At 39.3% G+C, this 23,127-nt stretch overlaps 1 protein-coding gene across 1 annotated transcript in view; it reads left to right on the top strand.

The window, feature by feature from the left end:
- The window catches only part of C3H4orf45 (chromosome 3 C4orf45 homolog), a 62,642-nt gene that overhangs the window by 3,394 nt on the left and 36,121 nt on the right, over positions 1-23,127 (top strand). Inside the window, exon 2 of the mRNA XM_046655718.1 lies at positions 14,377-14,609. Within this exon, the coding sequence (XP_046511674.1) occupies positions 14,377-14,609 (233 nt within the window). The remainder of the gene's footprint in view (positions 1-14,376; positions 14,610-23,127) is intronic.

Here is a 23,127-nt window from a genome sequence, read left to right as displayed (position 1 = left end):
TGAGTAAATTTATTAAAATTGTGATATAGTGCAAAAATAGCACAACCGTGCTAAGTGCTATAATTCAATTATTTATAATCAGATAGGGCCTGCCTAGGCCAGGAATCTAGGAATTCACAGAATGGATTCTTAGTTATTTTTAATATTTAATGAAGAAAACATAACAAATATAGAGTAGGTTCAGACTGTCTCCCGTTCATCTTCCCAATGGACTCACAAGGTGATAACTTAGTGATCCAGTCTGAATCTCTTTTTGATGCCCAACGTTTTCTTATCTGGTTAAATTGGAATATTCTTGCTCCCATAGGTCATCGCAGAGCATTGTTATTTTTGGCTTTTAGGTTCTGAGGAATGGTAGTTTAAGCCCTCTTAGCTGGATGGTTAGTATTTATGGTAGCTGCATTCTCTTTAGAGAGGAGTATTTTTCTGTCTACCTTGACACTAGGAGGGAGATTGTAAGGTCTGTTTGGTGGAAAAGGAATCTTTCTCTTTTAGCATTAAAATTTAGCAAATTAAATCTGCTCTCCATCTGTTTGGCACCATGGTATTTCTTGTGTAATATCATTAAGCATTTCTCACTGCAGTAGTTCAGGGCTTTGCATTTAATCATCTCAGGCCTAATCTTGTATAGGGCACAATAGCATTAGCACAGAAGAAGCTATGGGCCTGGCAGAAGGTGATTGAAATAACAGAAATGGCTAGAAGCTATATGATATGGTAATAGGCATCAGGCAACTACTATGTGCCAGGTACATGTTTAGACATGGTATACATGTTCCACATACAATCTCTCTCTTAATTCTTACAACAATTGTATGAGGTTATTAGATGTGATTTCATTTTTCAGGTAAAGAATGTGAGCCTGAGAAAGAGAAAATCTTTCCAAGAAGGTTACAAATCTATTATGAAATAGAATTCAGATGAAGTATGGTCCATTCTCTTTTCTCCACACCACACTCTTTTCTTTCCTCTCAATAAAACAAAACAAATGAAAAAGGAAATGGTTTGCTGTAAACCAGTTGCAAACCACAAGAAATATTGAATGCAAGGCAGAGTGTGAATTACACAGAGAGAATGATGTGAACTTGGTGGAGGAAACAAAGCTCTCCATCATTTACCTGTGCAGCAGAGAGGAGGGAAAAATTGAAGAAGCAGTGAAAACAGTGGTTTCCTCAGGTGATCATAAATATGCTGCACAGAAAATGAAGTTTTAGAGGAGCAGTGGAAGTTGAAGAAGTGGAAAGGACTGAATGTATAGAAGTGATAAGTATGACTAAGAGACCAAGGGAGAAAGAAAAAAGTAATTCTGGTGACCCTTGATTGTACCAGTGGCTTTCAAACTTTCCTGACTGTAGCCCACAGTAAGAAATACATTACATTTTACACAGGGACCCAGTTAGCTAACACTGTGTATGTATGTATGTATGTATGTGGATAGATAGATAGATAAATGGTGACATATATAGTTAGTGATATATATATCGTATCACTAAAGCAAAGGTGTAAAGGCAGTTGAGTAAAGAAAGGACAGTGTTTTTAACAAGTGGTGCTAGAAAAATTGCATATCCATACACACAAACCATTGAACTTCAATCCACATCTCTCATCATATACAAAAATTGACTTGAAATGGATCATAGACCTAAATGAAAAACATAAAATTATAAAACTTCTGAAAGAAAACATAGGAGAAAATCTTTGTGACCTTGCATCGGGCCAAGATTTTTTCAACACCTGAAGTATGATCCACAAAAGAACAAATTTGTAAATTGGTCTTTATCAAAATTACAAACTTCTACCCTCCATAAGACACTGTTAAGAGGATGAAAATACAAGGACGGACTAGAAGACAATGTTTGCAAAGTACACATTGATGAAGGACTTGTATCCAGAATATAGAAATAACACAAAAGTCTCAATAAGAAAACAACACAATTGAAAAATGGGCAAAAGATTTGGACACTTCACCAAAGAAGTTATACAAACAAATAAGCACAAGATGCTCAACATTATTAGTCATTAGAGAAGTGCAAAATAAAACTGCAATGAGATACCGCTACACACCTGTTAGAACAGCAAAAATTGAGAAGACCAACTCTACCAAGTATTGGCATGGATGTGGAGAAAGTGGAACCTCATATGCTGCTGGAGGGACTACAAAATGATACAAGCACTTTGGAAAGCAATTTGACAGTTTCTTAAAAAGATGCTGTGTGATCCAGCCATTCCATTTCTAGGTATTTACCCAGGAGAAATGAAAGCATACGTCCACACAAAGATTTGTACACAAATGTTCATAGCAGCTTTATTTGTAACAGAAAAACCTGAAAACAACCCAAAATCCACCAACAGGTAAATGGATAAACAAATTGCTGTATATACATATAACAAAATACTATTCAGCAATAAAAAGGAATGAACTATTGGTATATGTTATAATAAAGATGACCTCAAAATAGTTATGCTTAGCGTAAGAAGCCAGACAAAAGAGTGCATACCGTATGATGTATTTATATAAAATTCTAGAAAGTGCAAACTAATCTATATTAACAGAAAGCAGACAAATTGTTGCCTGGGTGTGGGAAAAGGGCAGAGAGTGGGAAAAGGGAGGACTTACAAAGGGGTATGAGGAAACTTTTGGGAGGGATGGCTACGTTCTTTATCTTGATTGTGGTGATATTTCATGGATAGAGTGGCCATATTTAGCAAGTACAAACGTAAGATGCCCAATTAAATTTGAATTTCAGATAAAGAATATTTTTCAGTATACATATGTGCTAAGCAATGTTTGGGACATACTTATACTAAAAAAAAATTATTCATTTTATTCCTTGTTTATCTGACATTCAAATTTAACTGAGCATCCTGTATTTTATCAGGTAACCCTGTTGGTGTGTGTATGTGTATGTAAAACTTAACAAATTTTATACTTTAAATAGGTGCAGTTTATTGTATGTCAGTTACACCTCAGTAAAGTTGTTGGAAAAAAAAAGAGAAGAAGAAATTGAGGTTAACCAAGGAAGATGAAGTAATTTTCCCAAGTCTTTCGAGCCGGTGGCCACAAGGCCAAGACCAAAGTCCCAAATGCTGTTCTCCCCCTCTAAGTGCTTCTTCTGTTATCACGTCGATTCTAGAAGAAAATGTTTGCTCGCAGGGTTGGAAAAATAGATCCCCAGAGTGAGGATACTCAGATAAGGACTGGCAAGGAAATTTAAATTAATTTATAATTTATAAATCTCTGCTCTTGTGTGGCTTTGTGAGTCTAATATTTCAACCATCCACAAATCCATTTTAAAAGCCAAGCGCTGCAGCATAGTGACATACATTCTTGGAATAAATAGTCATTTTATTTCAATCCTCTTAACTATCTAGGAGCACAACCGGTCCCTTGGCTGGCTAAGTAGAGAAGGGAAAATGTGTAAGAAAAGGATACAAAATGTGAAGAGGACCTATCTGGTGATTGCTTTTTCCAACTAAATATTTCTCAATAATCCAAATAGCAGGTTCACATGGGGTTTTTTTTTGCAGCATACTTTTAGCCATTTTTACTTGTGAATTAAATAATTTACATGATTGAGAAATACCACTTACTAGTCTAAAATGCCCTGGTCTAAACTGAAGTCACTTACTGCCATTTAGAAATAGACAACCCTTTCCCAATGGATTGTTTATCCAGGGAATAGAGTAGGAAATTGCCGTCCTTCAGCTAGGCTAACAAGTGTTATTTTAATAAGTAACATTTTAACTTGTCTGTAATTGTGATGTGCCTTACTATCAATGTCTACATTTAAAGTGGTAAATTTCTTTTCTTGTCTCTTTTTGAAGCAAAGCTGGTATTAAGTCAATAGTACATTTTACAACCCACAGCACGATAACTCGGGTAGAGATTTCCACCCAGTCCAGTGTCAACTACGCTCTTCTCTATGAATTAGGAGCTAATTACCATCATTACACCCTCTCAGCTCTTTCCAGTGTGGGTAAAACCGGTATAATTCCTACCTAATGTTATTATTTCCAATCTATCTGTATAATTTAGCATCCCACTCCACTTTTCTATTTTTTATTTGCACTAGCAGTCTAATTATATTTACATCTCCTCACAGGTCACTTATGAAACTCTAATAATAAGCAAACCAATGATCACAAAGCCAGAAATGAGACGGGGCCAAATTAACACCAGCAAAATAGAATAAAGCAAGGGTCTCTACTGGGACCTGTTGTACAAATAAACTCAAAGCCTTTTGTGCAAAATTGAGCATTTAAATGAAATACTTATTTTTGCAGTAATGTAATCAACTATTTGACTCTAACAGATAGAAAGGTTTCTATGTAAAATATGCGTGGAGGTGACGGCAGATAAAAGGCAAATGTGAGAGAGATTCTAGATCAGCGGTTAGTAAACCACAGCCCAGGGGGCCAGATCTGGCTTGACATCTGGTTTTGTACAGTTAAAAATGGTCCCTAATTTTGTAAATGGCTGAAAAAATTAAAAGAAGAATTATATTTTGTGACACGTGAAAATTATGTATAATTCTAATTTCAGTGTCCGTAAATAAAGTTTTATTGGATAAGGGCACACACTAGTTTACATATTGTCTATGGCTGCGGTTGCACTGAAATGGCAAGGCTGGAGCTGTGACAGAAATGGTATAGTCTGAAAGCCTAAAACATTAGCTCTCCAGCCCTTTACAGAAAAGTTTGCTCACCTCTGCTCCAGATCCAAGGGTTTGACTAGAGAGGAACACCGACAGCTGCTCTCTCTCCGTTGCATTTTGTGAAGATGAGTTCTGCTGGAGCCCTGGCTTGCCTTGATTCTTTGTATTGTTTCAGTATAAAGCCGTGTCCTCACGTTTGATAGCATAAATGCCGAAAGAATTATAATTTAGCACGTGATCAAGAACCAAAGGAGAGGAAAGTAGTGACTTTTTAAATAATTTCATGTGGTCTTCAAAGTAGATTGTAAAGCAGTGAGAAGTGGGATTCTATGTGTGTGTGTGTGATTTTTTTTTTCTGTGAGGAATTTTTCCCTCTATGGTTTGTAGCAGATAATCCAGAAGCCAGGACAGCCTTCTTCCCTTTTTTTTTTTTTTCTTTGAGGAAGATTAGCCCTGAGCTAACATCTGCTGCCAATCCTCCTCTTTTTGCTGAAGAAGACTGGCCCTGAGCTAACATCTGTGCCCATCTTCCCCTACTTTATATGTGGGATGCCTACCACAGCATGGCATGCCAAGTGATGCCACGTCCACACCTGGGATCCAAACTGGTGAACCCCAGGCCGACAAAGCAGAACGTGCGCACCCAACCACTGCACCACTGGGCTGGCCCTGCCTTCTTCCTTTCTAGAGAGGCTGCATTTTGTTTGGGTGTGTACCCTGGCCTCACATGACTCAAGATCAAACTCTGATTCATCAAAGCCAGTCACTGAAATCTCAGTCCTCCTGTCAGGGCCTGGTTTCAGGGAGAGATGAATGACTCAGCCCTGGCCAATAAAATGAGAGGAATTCACCTGGGATTTTTCTAGGAAAGGCTTCTCCACTGATGAAACACACATACCTCCTCTTGGTCATTATGGTTTCTGCAGATACCTGGAAACTGACAGCCTCTTTGGAATCTCAAGGGGAGTTTGCCTGCAGGCAACCTGGTACTCTGAGGATGCTGAGCACGTAGACAGCAAGCACTTGTGTTTCTGAAGACATCGTTGAGCTACTGAATTAAGCAACCCCAGATTCCTCCTACTCAGAAGATCTTACTAGACGACACAATAATTTTTCTTATTATTTAATCCATTTTGCAATGAATTTCCTGTTACTTTCAGTACTCTGATGGGTTTTTATTAGTTTTACACACACAGATGTTGTTAATATCCTTTTTCATGGGAACATCTAAAGTCTTATCTCCACGAATGGTAGAGTTTCTATAATACAATTGACTATTTTATGCACATTTACGCCAGGAAAATTCCAAGCCAAAAACCAAAATAATGAGACTTATTTATTATTATCTACTTAGATTTCCCCTTCAGGTGAGATGAATATGTGGAGAATCACCTGGGTGCAAAGTTTTGTCAAAATGACTCAGTCAGGTTTATTTTCCAGGTAAAAGCCCAGAGATGTTTACACAACTTTTGATCCTGCCTTCTCTCTGTACTCACCAGGGAAAACAAGGAATTTTATATTTTTGAATTACCTCAGCAACTTTAATGATAAAGTAGTCATTTATTCAACAATTCTTACTAAGCATTTGCTTACCGTATTGCACCGCTCCAGCATGCTATGAAAGTTACAAAGCAAATGGAAGGCAGTTCAAGTCTCCGAAGGGAACTAACAAAGGGTGACTTGACATGCAGGGAGAAAAGACACACTCAGGAGACACCTAGGAAGTCTAAGCATGCACTTGAGACATAGGTCAAACTGGACTTTAAAGTTCCAATGAATAATAGTGTCTGTCATGGTTGCAGACAATGCTTCCTAAAGGAGAAAAACACAGTCTTTTGTAGCTTGTATGGTGCGCTAGTCCATTTGGGGCTGCTAGAATAGAATAACATAGGCTGGGAGCCTTCTAGACAACAGAAATTTATTTCTGACACGTCTGGAGTCTGGGAAGTTCAAAATCAAGGCATCTGGTGAGGAGCAGATTCCCTGTCTGGAGAGAGCCTGCTTCCTGATTTGTAGATGGTTGTATTTTCGCTGTAACCTCACGTGACAGAAGGGGTGAGGGAGCTCACAGGGGTCGCTTTTATAAAGGCACTAATCTCATTCATGAGGGCTCCACTCTCATGGCTTAATCACTTCCCAAAGCCCCACCTCCAAATTCCATCATATTGGACCTTAGGAGTTAACACATGAGTTTTGCAGGGACACAAATGTTCAGTCTATAGCACTCGAGAAACCAGAAAAACAGAGGCCATGTCATACTAATCTTTGTTCACACTGACCCAGTGCCAGGCACACAGTAGGGTGCCATCAGTATTAGTAGAACCATTGGTCGAATACGCATAAGTATCAAGTGAGTTCTCTAATCTTGAGAACTCGAATTTCAACTTATAATTCTATGTGTAATTATTGTATAAATTACCCTATTGACACAATGACCCCATGAGTTTATTGGAGGCAGTTTGAGTTTATTAGAGGCTTACTCTAATGCTTTCTGATTGTCCACAGGATGCTTATTGTTTGAGAGAAGAACAAATAAATGTGGCAAGGATGTTTCTGCCTGATGTTTATTTGGCTTTTTCAGAAATTTGACAAACTGAATCTTTCAGTTCCTTCAGTGGTTAGACCCACTGCATAAATGCACCCACTAGATTGAAGTGCAGTGTTTAAAAATTTTCCAGTCCATGCGACTGTTCTGTGGTAACTGTCAGAACTGGAGAATCCTATTCACCTCAGCAGTTGCAGTAATCAGTCTCTAACATTGTCTCCTCTCTTCTTCCCGCTACATGCATATGTGAGATGTGTCCATTAGAGTTCATTTCACAGTGTCATGCTCCCACCACCACCTTGTAACCTTCGTCTTGGCTTGATTCTCTTGACGAGCCCACCTGTTATGCACAGCGCATCTGCAATGGCCAATGTATGCCCATATTGTCAACAGATTTTCAAATGTATTTATTAAAACACAAATGTTCATGTTCCATTTGATTCCTGTAGATTTATTTTCTTGGTATGTTTCATTTTGATCACTGAAATGGAGAATTGGCCTCACGAGACAATGAAGTAATGTATACTATGAACTCTCATCCCTCTCTCTGCTCTTAACTACAAAAAGTAAATGTTGTGGGTCAGCCTGGTGGCGCAGCGGTTAAGTGCACATGTTGCACTTCGGCGGCCCGGGGTTCACCGGTTCAGATCCCGGGTGCGCACATGGCACTGCTTGGCAAGCCATGCTGTGGTAGGCGTCCCACATAGAAAGTAGAGGAAGATGGGCATGGATGTTACCTCAGGGCCAGTCTTCCTCAGCAAAAAGAGAAGGATGGGCAGCCGTTAGCTCAGGGCTAATCTTCCTCAAAATAAATAAATAAATAAATAAATAAATAAACAAAATAAAAATAAATAAATGTTCTGAACATGTAGATACAGAGATTAGATTGGTGGTTACCAGAAGGGAAGGTGGGGAGGGAGGAACGAGAAAGGGGTAATAGGGCACATGTGTACAGTAACAGATGGTAATTAGTCTTTGGGTGGTGAACATGATGTAGTCTACACAGAAATAGAAATAGAAACAGAAATAGAAATATAATGAAGTACACTTGAAATTTATATAATGTTATAAACCAATAAAATAATAAATAAATGTAATGAAAAGCAGTTCTCCCTCTGACCTTATGCTTAAGTGTCATATCATAAAGTCCTGAATAGGAGGATTTAAGGCAGTTCTGGAAGGTAGATTGCTCATTAGATAAGGTGCTTGCTTCTCTTTCAATATGACTTTATGCACTTTCAGTCTGATGATGGAATTCCTTAATTCACTTATTCAACAAATAATTCACTCCATCGCTTCAGCATTCAACGCATATTTCTTGAGGACCTACTATGTTCAAAGAACTGTGCTGACAATTAAGAGTTTATAGAGATAATATATATACAATGGAATATTATTCAGCCATGAGAAAGAAGGACATCCTGCTGTTTGCGACAACATGGATGCAACTTGAGTGCACTATGCTAAGTGAGATGAGTCAGACAGAGAAAGACAAATACTGTATGATATCACTTATAAGTGGAATCTCAAAAAGCCAAACTTGTAAAAACAGAGAGCAAAATGGTGGTGACCAGGGGCTGGGAGATAAGAGAGATGTTGTTTAAGGGCACAAACTTGCAATAAGTAGCAAATAAGTCCTGGAGATCTAATGTACAGTATGGTGAATATAGACAACAATATTGTATTATAATCATCAAACTTGCGAAGAGACTAGATATTAATTATTCCAACCATTAAAAGGAAATCGTAATTGTGTGACGTGATGGAGGTGCTAATTATCACTACAGTAGTAATCATACCACAACATATAAATGTATCAAATCAACATGTACGTCTTAAATTTACACAGTTATATATCAAATACTTTTCAATTAAAAATGTTTTTAAGTTTACAGAAATAAATAAGATATGCATTTACCCTCCAGGAGCTTACAAATAGAGAAGATTCAATATGTATAATATAAAAAAGAAAATAAAATTAAAAGAAACTACTGTGAAGACAGCATGCTGAGTATCTAATTTTGACTTGGGAGGATTGGGGATGTTTTCCAGAAAAGGCAGCACTCACAGTAAGCCTTGAAAGATGAATTTTAATAATGAGGAAAAGTAAAGGGAGCTAAGAATCAATAAGGAGGCTAGAGTCAGATTATGAAGACACTAGGCAGCAATCCTAAGAAATCTGGATGAAAAAATTTATTGGCGCTGGAGAAAACCATCTCATGTTTTTAGAAGAGCTGATATTTTATTTTATCTGAGTTTTAGATCACTCCTGGCAGCAGTGGAGAATGGATTGGAAAGGAGAGAAACTAGAGCCAAGACTAGGTAGGAGGTTATGGGGACAATCCAGATGAAGGATAATGAAGGGCCGTTTACTTGTATCACCCGCCCTTCAACTAAAACATAAGCTCCATGAAGGCAAGCTCTCTGCGTTATTCCCTGTTACGTGCCCAGCACTCAGAACAGTGCCTGACATATAGTTCAATCAATGTTTGTTGAATAGACGAAGAAATAAGTCAGTGAAAGAATGAATGAATGAATGAATGAAATGAAACAATGGAAGTGCAGAGAAGAGATCAGAAACAGACAGTTGCCTCAGAGATGAAATTTTCTCTTTTTCTGTGGACACATGCCATAGCTGGATCTTTTTTGAGTGTTGGCAACAGATGAGATGTGTTGGGAAACATCCCAGACTCTCCTGTCTGTGTCCTTTCCAGCTTCTGTGGCATCTGCTTCCTCAGTGTCCACTTAGAGGAGAGGTTGGCAAACTGTGGCTCCTGCATCACCTTGGTCCTGCCACCTGTTTTTGTCAGACTTGTGAGCAAAGAATAGTTTTTACATTTTCAAATGGTTGGGGGGAAAAGCAAAAGAATAGTATTTTGTAACACAAGGAAATTACATGAAATTATAGTTTCAGTGGCCAGGTCCATAAATAAAGCTTCACTGGAACACAGCCATGGCTGTTTGTTTCCAAACTGTCAATGGCTGCTTTTGCCCTACCATGGCAGAGTTGAGCAGTTCAAACAGAGATTATATGGCCCAAAAAGCCGAAAGTATTTACTCTCTGGCTCTTTACGGGAAAAGTTTACCAACCCCTGATATAGCAGAGCTCTCAGGAAAGGATTTGAAGTTTATTCATAACGAGGAATAAATAGTTCATCAGTGAAAGTTTCTAAAATATACTTTAAAAAACATAATAGGTAAGACAAAGCATCAAATTAAAACAAAAAACAAAGTGAAAGGAGGAAAAGACTCTAAGAATAATATTAGTTGTATATTATGTGCCAGATTCTCAGCTAAGCATTTCTTTTTTTAAAGAAAAAAAAATATATATTTTAATGTAAAAATAGGTGAACTTAATTTTATTTAATTTTATTTTTTCTCTTTCAACTAAGTTTCTTATTCTTTTTCGTAATATTTTATTGAAGTAACATTAGTATATAACACTATATAAATTTCAGATTTACAGCGTTATAGTTCGATTTCTCTGAAGACTACACCATGTTCACCACCCAAAGACTAATCACCATGCATCACCACACATGTGCCAGTCACCCCTTTCACCCTGCTCCCTCCCCACTTCCCCTCTGGTAACCACCAATCCAATCTGTATGTGTGTGTTCGCTCGTCGTCGTCGTATTTATCTTCTTTTCATGGGTGAGATCATACAGTATTTGACTTTCTCTGACTTATTTTGCTTAGCATAATACCCTCAAGTTCCACCCACGTTATCGCAAATGGCAAGATTTCATCTTTTTTATAACTGAGTGGTATTCCATTGTGTATATACCACATCTTCTTTATCCATTCGTCCCTTGATGGGCACTTTGGTTTTTTCCAAGTCTTGGCTATTGTGAATAATGCACTTAAGCACTTCTTTAAATAAAATTGATTATCTCCTCTCCTTCCAACAAAGTTGCAAAACAGACGTCTCTATTCTCATTTTATAGAGGAGGCACCTAAAACTCAGAGGCTGAATAACTTTCCCTGGATCACAAAGCCAGCACAAGACAAAGCCAGGATTTGAACCTATAGTAGTTTAGCTTCAAAACCACATCTTTAACTGTCACTTTAGAATTACAGACACAAATGAGCAAGTAACGTTGGGCATGCATATAGGGGAGAGGCTAAGTGGGATCCTTGAAATCACAGTTTCTCCAGGGCAGGAAGATGGAGAAAATGTGGAACCATGAATCCTAGTACAGGTTTTTGTTTTTTCTGAGGAATATTGTCTCTGAGCTAACATCTGTGCCAATCTTCCTGTATTTTGTGTGGGATGCTGCCACAGTGTGGCTTCACAAGCAGTGCTAGGTCTGCACCCGGGATCCAAACCTGCAAACCCTGGGCTGCCGAAGCAACATGCGTGGACTTAACCACTATGCCACTGGGCCGGCCCCCTGTGCAGGTTTTAGTGGAAGTACATCTTCTTCCTGCATCATAAGGTGACTATCACAATAGAGGGAGAGTTGGGGCTGATTGACCAACACTGGGCATCTCTGAATAGGCATTACAGCTGGGAGTCGTCCCACTAGAGCTGGTCTTCAGATATGAAAGAGAACTCCAAAGGAGATGGGCAAGTGAGGGTTTGGTAACCCAGGAGCTGCCCACTTCATTGTCGGCAAATGAGGGCTGGAGTTTTGGGGAAGGATGAATGATCAAAGAAAACTTTTCGTAGGATGAAATAAAACCCCTGAGGGATGCAGCAGTTGAACAGAGATATTAATTGTTAAAGGAAAAATAAAGAGACTGTAGATTGGATGCGGATTGGAAGTTTTACTTTTAAGCAGGGAATCAGATCCAGCATAGAGTCTAGGACTCTGGAGGACGAGGTTTGGGAGAGGAAAAATGAGTTATATAAAATCAAACACCCATGGTACTGTCTCCTTAGGGAAACCACATTTCTGTGTGTTGCTGGTTGGGTAGTGATATGGAGACGTTTTGGTTAGGTAAGCACTGGGCTGGCTATAGGAGATCTGCTGTGAACGTGGGGCCCACCTTGGACTATGACATCCCGCTGTCTCTGCTTCATAGACAGGTGCCTACGTCAGCTGTGTGGCCAGGGCAGGGTCTCCCCAGGAATCTCCTGTGCCATGCACATTGCATCACACTATTTCTAAAGCGCAGATGAGGAGATGGGGGTTAAGAAAAGTCCAGTGACTTAAGCCACAGAGAATCTCTGTTAGAGCACACACACCACCACCCCCTGCCCCCACCAAACACACATTCTTGGTTTGCAGAACACGTGCACTTTCCACTACACTGTCTAAAACTAAGTGCTTTTGACTCAGCTGTCAAGTAATAGCTTTTTAAAAAATTTATTGCAGGCCACAGAGCGACTAAGAAACTAACTACAGATATGTATCTGCTCTGATGGTTATGGTAGTATGTAGTGGCAACAAAATTTTAACGACGATTGAAACATTCCACAGACGATCAATATTTCCCCACATCTGTTGGTGTCTGTAGGATGCGTTTATCTGACCCAGTGGGAAAAATAGATCCATGTTTAGATAAGTTTGGGAAAGGCTGGGTTACATAATTGTAAACAGGTTTATTTACCATAGGATTTCTCAGCACTTTTTAATATGCTTTTCGTTCGCCATGAATATCTAGAAGACGAATGTAGCAAGCAGTGTTCCCAAACGTACTTGACTCTGGAGCACCCCCACCCTCACACACATACATCTCAGGGTGCACTCATGGCGGCAGCATTTGATGAAACGTTTGGGAAAACACTGGCCTGAACACATACTGAAATTCCAGCAAGACTAACACAGTTCTTCTGTATTTCATCCTGTTTAGGGGAGATTGCAAAAATTTCTCTATGACAGGAGTTTTATAGGTGAGACCTCAACACCTGTCATATTGAGAAAAAAACAGTTTTCCATGCTCTGGCTGTTCTAGGCTTTACCAAAGTAGTTCTACCTGAGTGAAAACCTGAAGCAAATAAAACTGAAGCTACAATATATCCATCCAGGGAAATTAGCTGCAGTGAATACGCAACACATTGTGGGTAGCGAAGGCGATTAGGAAGCTGTGAAAACATCTGCCAAAATCATGTGTCTGAAGAGCGATTTCTTGCTTTTTAAACTTCCTTGGGAAGCTTAGATTACTCCTCTAAGCACAGACTTGTTATCACATTGACCATTGCATCAGAGGAGCAGGTCAAAGCCCTGGTCATCTGTGTTCTCTGCAAATACTGAGCTCCCTGATCCAAGAGCAAAAGGAAAGGAGCCACAGAGCCAGGAGGGGCCAGGTGACATCATGACCACAGCACAGCTTCTGCCTCCAGGGTCTTTGGTCAACTTTTGGTAATAGGAATGAAGCTCCTTCTTTATGTCCCCAATCTGCCCGTATAATCCTGCACCCATTTCCCATTTGGGCTCTTGGATTTCTGAAAGTCTTCCTGGGCCAGCAGTTCATGGTCTGTTTTTGATCTGTACCATTATTCCTGCAAATCTTAGCTCCCCTTTATGCCTTCACATCAGCAACTTTCAATACCTTTATTTAAGTGATCTTTTCCCAGACCACCTCTTATTTTTTGCTCATTTTACTCACTTCCACAATTCACTGATCCCTTTTTGTTCGTTGTCTTACATTTAAAATACCAATGTTTATTAAATACCCCTGCCTTGGGTCATCATCTGTTATAAGCTATCCTTTTCCTCTGACAGTCTTCTCCATTTTCCAAATGCTTCTGATACATTTGGGGAATTTTCTAATTCTCTTTTCAGATTTTGTCTACCTAGATAAAACACCGCAATGTCTGAAGGCCTACATTCTGCAAATGTGTCATGAGTGAGGATTTTTTATGTATAAAACATGTCTGTATTAAGTTGGTTATAAAGAGAGCGGTGTAGTGGGGCAATTGAGAGCCCACCTTGTGAGGCAGCCCATCAGGGAATAAAGAGCTTGTTAGCTGTGACTGTAGACAAGTAACCAATCTTTCTCTGCCTCATTTTCCCCACTTATAAACTGGGGGACTACTACTACCTATCTCATTTAGTTATTATAAGGATTAATTGAATTAACATATCTAAAAGGCTTATAACAGCACCTAGAACATAGCAAATGCCATATAATCATTAGTTATTATTATTTCCACCGTTTAAAATAAGAAAAGCATCTTAGAATAAAATGTGGAGACTTTTTTGAAGTATTTTTTTCTGTCTTTTTAAGGCCCAGATTATAAAAAGGATCATCTACCTAAAGTTCACCGGGACACTTCCTATATAGGAGAAAAACGTCCGGCATTAGAAAAAACTGGAGATCTCAGATATTTATGGAGGCCTGCCTCTGACAAAAGCTTCTCAGTGAGATATAAACATGAGTATGTTGGTGAAATTGGTTGGAGAATACCAGAATATGATTTTATCAACAAAACAAGGCTGGAGACTGGCTTTCACTTCAAGGTATGGCTCTTAAATTTATGTTCTTCATAGCATCCTGTTTTCCGATTTGAATTTCTTCTGAGTTTGCTGCCATAGGAAATGTCATGTTCTTGATCTGCTGTTGAGATGTCATGGAATTTGGGTTTCTCAGAAAAATAAACGTGTGAATAAATGTACTTCTACCATCATTCCCTTTTAGTCCCTTTTATGCATGAGCGGAGAGGTGTGAGGAAAATGAAGCCATGGGTGATCCAAAAGCATTTGTGTTTGGTTTTGGAATGCGTTCAGAGTCACATTTCTGCTGCGACATTCACACACACTCCCCCAGCTTAGCACAGCTCTCCGAGTGGGTGGTGTGAAAGAGGAAGCCTGAGCTGGACAGCTTCCACAAGCCTAAGACACGAGTCCCAGATCTTTAAATCCGCTGTGTTGATAATGCCTTTGAATCAGGTAATCCAGGGCATGTAGTCAGAGGTTTCTTAGAAACCTGTCTTATTTCCTCTCGGTGATATGAACATGGGCATAAGCCCATGCAATCTCTTCTGAAACAGAAGAGAGCACCACTGATTTTAGAAGTAAAATCTGAGAATTCAGACTTTTTTCCCAGGCAGGCCTTGGCATTATCTGAAAGTTGAACACTTGTCAGTTATGTAATAACCGGATTTCTTCAAATTCTTAAGGCAGTGTAGTACAGCCTCATACAGTAAATGTTAACAAAAGAAAAACACTTTTTCTGGCCCAACCTACGGCAGTGTAGGAAAGCAGCTGGGAGCTCAGTCTTTGAAGTCAGACAGACCTGGTTCGAATCCTGACTCTGAGTCAGGTCTAGCTCTGTGACCTTGAGCTGGCGAGCTCACCTCTCTGTGTCTCCACTCCCTCTTCTTCCACACGACAGTGTTTAGTGTGCCCACTTCATAAGATCATCTGGATTCCTATCCTAGTTCTGCCACCTACTAGTTGTTGGTGGCCTTGGGCAAGTTCCCTAGCCCCTGGACTTCAGTTTCTTCATCACGAATCTAAGTATCTACCTTATCGGGCTGCTGTAAACATTAAATAAATTAATTTATGTAAAGGGCTGGAAACAGTGCCTGGTATGTATCAAGCACTCTGCGTGTTTAATATTGTTATTCTTATATTGTGCGTATTTTATGTAAGAACACAGGGAACACCCTGAGTGAGATACCTGGCACTTGGTGACATCCAATTTCTGCTATTAGTAATGTGGTTGTGTATTTAATGTTACTCAGTGTCAGTTAAACAGAATGAACGCTCAGGTTCTTAAACTGTGTCTTATTCCACTTAGAAAATAAAGATGAAGATCAGAAATTTGGTTAAATTTCCAAACTGGCCCCCAGCAAGGAGGGTACAGCCCCAAAGCAAGGCAGCTGGTTAGAATAGAGTCCAGAGCTTTCGTTGGTTTGTTGCTTCTCTTTGGGTGATGCTCTCCTTTTGTACACAGCCCTCAATCTGTCTGCCCATCTTGGCTGTGCATAACTTCTCTTCCTTCTTATCTTTAACTTACGAACTCATTTGTCTGCTCAAATGAAGTGCATTCAGGCATTCCTTGGTTTTTGAAGCAAGCTCTGAATCCAAAAGAGATGTCGGCCACGACTTAGCCTTCCAGGAAGGTATTTATTCCATTTCTTTTGTTCATATTTCACAGACGGCTTTAATTCGCTGCTCTGCTCGGTAATACTGTCCTCTTAACCCCTGCAGAAGTCAGTGTGAGCCAGACAATGATTTTCTCCCCCAACTAGTGGCACACTCAGAAGCTGGTCTTGTTTGGCACAAGCTGTAAGGGCTGTTGCTTATCATCCGTGCACTTTCTTGGACCTAGCATTTTGACAGTAACTGTTTTCAAGCATTTACCTATCTCAGATAACAACCTTAAACAATATCTTAAAGGGTTCCTTGGACTTACAGCTTTATAATGAGAAAAAAAGGTTCACTGAGAATGACTATACATATTAGCAAAAACCGTACATAATTTACTCACCAGTTAAGGCCTTAAGTGTTGTCATCGAGGCGGCTAATCTTCTCCTCCGCATCCAGAGCATGACTCCCTCTATCTCCAAAGCAGAGGGCAATATTAGTTTTTGAGTCTAGCCTCAGACTTGGATTCCTTATCAACCCAGTGCTTCAGGCAGTTCTTCTGATCAATAAGACTCGGCAGGAATTGACATTTGAGCTGATACATACACATACATTCCATGCATATAAACAAGCTCCTAATTACAAATAATACATGACAGTTTGTGGCATTAGCTCACGTGCCTCCTCACTGAGGAGCTGGTAATTTCCTTGGTGTGCTATAACTTAGGGAAATGCTTCCATCCACGTCCTGTTCTTTCTCTGGCTCTCTGTCTCTAGCGGATCTTCATTACATCCCTCCCTCGCCCGGAATAGTCCCAAACAAGACGGCACTTTGTTCCAGTCTAACTTCAGAGACTCCTCAGTGTCTCTCACTGCAATTGTTCAGAACTTTGATTTTAAGCACAAACCTTCATCTAGTGGATTTTTATAGCCTGAACGTCTGCTCTTCCTAATTTACTGCGCCAGGTTTGCATAAGACTGGCAGCTTAGGAAGCTCAGGCGTCTCTAGTAGATTCTTGGCAAAATGCCTAGGGCAGTTGCTTCCTACCTGGGAAGGGTCTCTCCTATTTGGAGCAGTAGGAGGGGTTCTCTAGATCATCTAGATTTTGGTAGAAAGATAATAGCTTCCAGGCTGAATGACACCTGAATACTTTCCCCACATCACAGATGTCAGTAAAAATCACAATATCGGGTTTCTCTTCTGGATCTTTTTGTGTTTAGTTATTTCCTCCTCGTCCTTATGCGAGCTACAATGCCATAATAATACTTGTGCATATAAACCAGTAAAGACCACTGCTTTTGCCATTATCTCCAATTTAAGAGCAGCTTTTTGTTTTGTCTCTTTATGGATCTAGTCTCTACCAAGCTATATGCGTTGTTTCTGCAAGAATCTATGGAGATCATTGAAACAATTCCTTTGATTTCAACCCCATGCTAAACTCAGGAGCATTTCTAACTGCTTCTTAGCTGGGCATCTTCTCCTCTGACCTTTCTTTAACCTAGACTTCAACAGTGTCAGCTGGCTTCCTGATGCCCATTTTGGGCTCCCACACTCTGACCTCACGACCAAATGATTTAAGTTATTTGGTTTTCCCACAGAAACAATATTGTACTGGACTTGATGACTAACTCTCCATGGGTGTGATCCCAAAGACAATATTAAATCAATGAATCATAACATATAGTAGAACCAATATATCATATGGTATAACAACTTGAAAAATCTATAGAAGGTAACTATGGGAATCCATCAATATGTTTATATGTGAAACAACATAATATAATAAAAAGTAAAATCTCTGATGCTTTGAAATTTCTTCCTCATTTTCACTTGCCACATATCCCAGCATTATAAAATACAGGGGGCTTCTTTGTGACAGTTTTATGGACATTTGAACAGACTTCTGATGAGACGTTGAGTTTTCTGACGTCTGTCGAGTAAACTGATCCACGGCTGGTTGCTTCATTAGACATTTTTCTCACTGTGAATTTATTTAGAGAAAGTAAACATAAAAAGAGCTATCATCGACTATTTAGTATATAAGTAAACTATACTTTATACTATGTGAGTAAACTTTACTATCCATTTTGCAGATGAAGAAACTGAGGTCTTGATACACGAGGTTTTTTACCTGAGGCCACACAGCTAGTAAACGGTGGAGCCAGGATTTCAACCCAGGCTGTGAATTCAAGGACTTAGTGAGAGTTCAGTGTATATGAGACAAAATGATAGAAAATGAAGTGAGAACGTTAGACTGGAGTCACTGTGTAAAGCGCACGTCTGTGTTATCATTTTTCTGTAAGGCAGGGTCTGGCTGAGTCGATTGCCATTGCCTTCTTTTATAAGGCCTGCATCCTTTCTTCAGGGTTCTCTCAATTTTCTCCCAGCTTCCCATTCTACATCATTTGCACACCATACACCTCATTTATAATATTAAAATGAATTATTAGTAAACACCCACATATTTGATATCATAAGAAATAGCTTAGTAATAGTTATCTTTGAATTTTTATTTAATAAGCACTTTAAGGTGTTTCAAAACATATCATCAAATACAATCTTTGGCATTATGGGAAAAAAGAGAAGACAGTGGGGTCCCACCAGACTATATCTTCTTTCCTTGTCCCAACCTGACCCCGTGTGTTCTTCCAAACTGTCCACCTTTACACAACAATGTCCTGGAAAATTTTCAAATTCGCCTGAAAAAAAGAAGTATTGCCAGCGTGAAGTTGATCAGCATGTAGCCCACCAGTCACGTATTTCAGTATTTCTGGGTGTTTTTCACCCCAAATTTCTCATTTACCTTTGGGTTCATTTGGACGAATCACAAACAGTTGCATTAAAATTCCTGAGATCTCATGCTCCTGCTCTCCAGATGTTACCATCAATATAGAAGATTTCTTAAAGATAATAAAGCTTCCTTTTTCAACCAAGTTATAAAAGCAAAACAGAAAATAGCTTTTCTAAAATTAGGCGCGTCTTGGGATTGCTGTTCTTCCCCAGAAAGGCGTGTGTTTAGTTCTCACTTTATACTTCTTAGAGTTATTTGCATCCTAACAGTTTGTGGTTTAATATAAAAATAATTACATTAGCACCTTTCATCCTTCAGTGCTGTATAAAGTAATGCATTTTCTGATCCCACGGGAAGCTTTTAGGAAGGGAGTGCCACACACTGACCATCTGGGAGGGAGGAGAAACATTGGCCAAGGAGGCCAAATGACCCTCCTTTTTCTTGAAAATAATATATTAATACCATTCACCTCCTTGTACACAGATGTTATATTTTCCCCATTTTACAGAAGTTATCTTCATAGGATTCCTCAAATAAATTCAAGGAACTAATTTCCTTATAAAATCTTACTTGTATCTGAACTTCCAGAAAATACATTTTATGTATGATGCTTCCTTCCTCTAACAGACCATGGAAACAACAAGGGAGGCGTGGCTCACTGATTTGCTCTCTCTGTACTGTGCTCAAGGTAGTTCCGTGAAGAACAACGTGTTTGGAATGGGAAGCGTCTCTGCTGGTAGCCAGGAGCACTGCCACTCCACATGTCACTGGGCCTCCCAGCCCGGGGACCCAGCTCCTCCGCTAAACACAGGGCTTTGTGTTTCTTGTTGTGCTGACTTTATAGATCATTATTGACAAACTGGAAAAAAGTACATCCTAATTTTCCCATTTTTGTTAGGATGCGGAAATATGAAATAGAAAAAGGAACTCGGTGTAATGTAGCTTGGTGGGTGCTTTTATTCCTTAATGAAGGAAGGCTGAAAAAATGCCACGGTGGGTACTAAATTCCGTAGGACTTGACATGACATCTTGAGTATGTGTCTAAATGTAAACATCAACTTTTGTTTTTTTTTAATTATGCTTCTTAAAGTTAGTAATTAAGCATATGCCATAGATTATCAACAAGTGTTATTTGATGAGGATAGGGAGATACAAAGCTAAGAAAAGATTGTATAAATTAGAATGAGGTCTAGTAAAGCTGTGGTTTGGCTCCATAGCCAGATCCTTTAAATTATGGTCAAAGAATTCTGAAACTTGTGTGTGAGCTAATATCCCAAGCACAGGTGGCTAAAATACCAGGACATCTGTTTTCTAAATCCAGCATTTATCCTGGCTTTTAAAGATCTTTGGGAGAAATTCTAAAATCATTATAAATTTAGGGTTATAGTTTTCCCTGCTGTTCGTATACTCCTAGAGTACCTCAGGTGTATTAGCAAACATGTAGAGAATGCATGGCAAATGAGAGTAGCAATCTGGTGATATCCATTCTTTTCCCAAGATTGAACCTAGGATAGCAAGAAATCTTAATAGAGCAAATTAAAACAATTCATTAAATATAGGGGCCCCATGTGCTATGGTCCCAGTCATGTCTCTGGGTACAAAAAAATATGGCACTAAAAATAAATGCTGTAGGAGTCCACATAAGCTCCTTCAGCTGAGGAAGAATTCATAGAAGTTTCTTTGCGTTGTTGTTGAAGTTTTTAATGTGACTATTGTCAACCGTTGGACTGTACAATCCCAGCCACATTCCCAAGAGCTTTAAGCAACTTGAAGTCTGAGATCGGTTCTATTGAACTTTGTACTGACATCAACTCGACTCCTCCTAGTGCTTAGCGCTGCCTAGATGATTGTCAATAAATGATGGGAGATGGGGACAGAGATAGTTTCTCTGCTCATGCAGTGTCTTTGTTAAGAGACCAAGTTGCAGACGAGGAGAAACGAATTTTTGTTTGTTTGTTTGTTTTTTAAGATTTTATTTTTCTCCCCAAAGCCCCCTGGTACATAGTTGTATATTCTTCCTTGTGGGTCCTTCTAGTTGTGGCATGTGGGACGCTGCCTCAGCGTGGTTTGATGAGCAGTGCCATGTCCGTGCCCAGGATTCGAACCAACGAAACACTGGGCCGCCTGCAGCGGAGTGTGCGAACTTAACCACTCGGCCATGGGGCCAGCCCCGAGGAGAAACAAATTTTTAAGTGTGCATTAGATGGAGACTTATTCTACTCCTAGCTGATTCAATAGTCATTTGAAAACTATTTACCATTTATTTTTTTTACTGAAACGTAGTTACACTGTTACTGTTCACAATGCCTGAGCTACCACTCCTAGTGTAATTCTATGTTGAAAAGCTAATTGGACAATTAACTTGAGAGCAGCACACTTTTTAACCTTTGAATTAACATCACTGCTGACACATTAGAAAACGCCAAGGGTGAGAACAGTTGCAAAACAGGTGCTTGACGATATTTCAGAAACTGTGCACTGAGCGTGAATGGAGACTTGGGAAGCTCTTGTGTAGCTTTTCTGTAGCTTGAATAGTTGAATCTGCTCAGATTTCAGACCCTGGTAGGGATTGTCAACAACTCTGGATAAAGGGCTGATAGCAGGATGATTGGTTACTCATCACACATCCTAACAATTCCCGACAGAATAAGTTCTAGTCTTGCTTTCAAAGAAATCCTAGTGTATCTTGAATTATAGAATGACTAAGGAAAACATTTATTTCCCTGGAGAAGTACAGGGAGAAAATAACAGATATTTGCCTTCTCACTGAGAATAAATGAGGCAACTGGTACTCATGATGCTTTTCAGGGCAAATCTATGCTTGCGGCCTTAATGAAAAATTGAAAGTGACTTACAAGCAAAAGTAGCCAGTTGAAGAATTTTCATTTTCCTCCTTTTCTCTCTTTGTATGCTAGGCTGCCTACTATTTTTTATAACATCTCAGTTTTCCCATCTATAAAAAGAGACTCTATTAGTGTTCTGTTGGTCATAGCAAATTACCACAAATTTAGCAGCTTAAAGCAACACTCGTTTATTTGCTCACAATTCTGTAGGTCCGAAGTCCTGGGAAGGCATGGCTGGGTTCTCTGTTCAGGTCTCACAAGGCTTAAAACAAAGCGTCAGCTGTGGCTGTGATCTCATCTCAGGCTTAGGGTCTCTTCCAAGTTCATGTGGTCGTGACAGATTTCAGTTCCTTGTGGTTGTAAGATTGAGGTCCCATTTCTTTGCTGGTTGTTAGCCAGGGGCCATTCTCAGCATCTAGAAGGTGCCCACATTCCTCACCACATGGCCCTCTCCGTGTTTAAAGCCAGCAACAGAGAATCTCCTTCACGTCAAATCCCTCTCATGCTTCAAATCCCCTTTGCCAGGAAGAGCCCAGATCTTTTTAAGAGCTCACCTGGTTAAGTTAGGTCCACTGAGGATAATCTCCCTTTACTAAAGTCAATTGGTTTGGGATCTTAATTAGAACTGCAAAATCCCTTCACAGCAGTACCTAGATTAGTATTTGGGCAAATATCTGGGAGAAGGTGTGCACACCAAGCAGTGAGAATCTTGGGGGTCATCTTAGAATTCTGCTACCACAGAGATAACGATAATACCTTAGAGGGTTATTAAATGGATTAAGTGAGATATGCCTGTAAAGAACTTAGTATAGTATCTAGTTTCAGTCCCAATAAATGGATCTATTATTACTAATGTCTATAAATACTAGATTTTCTTGCCTATCTGGATTTTTTAATTATATTACTATCAGCACATTAGAAACATAATGGAATACGTTGCTCATTATTTGGACACTCCACAGAAAACAAAAGTACTGGGGTCATAGTCAACAAACTCACAAAAACCGATGTTTAGTCTATTTGCTGAAAGTTGGTGTACTAATTCAAATTATCTAAAAACACTGCAATTAAAAAAAAAAGACGACAGGATACAATTTATGTTGGTATTCAAGCCCATATATAATGTAGCATAAAATGAAGTATGTGCCTCTGCATTGTTCGTTTTTTGCTTTTTAACAAGAAAAATTCATCACAGAATCCATGCCTTAAACACTGACATCTTTCAGAAAGAGTTGTTTTGTTTCCACTCATGCTCTGAATATAAAATGAATACTTCAAATGCTGCATTCACACAAAGGCCTTTATGCCCCC

The sequence above is a fragment of the Equus quagga genome, chromosome 3 (genome assembly GCF_021613505.1).
Source record: "Equus quagga isolate Etosha38 chromosome 3, UCLA_HA_Equagga_1.0, whole genome shotgun sequence".
Taxonomy (NCBI): Eukaryota; Metazoa; Chordata; class Mammalia; order Perissodactyla; family Equidae; genus Equus; species Equus quagga.
The sequence above is the reverse complement of the archived record's forward strand: the minus strand, read 5'-3'. Positions and strand labels throughout refer to the sequence as shown.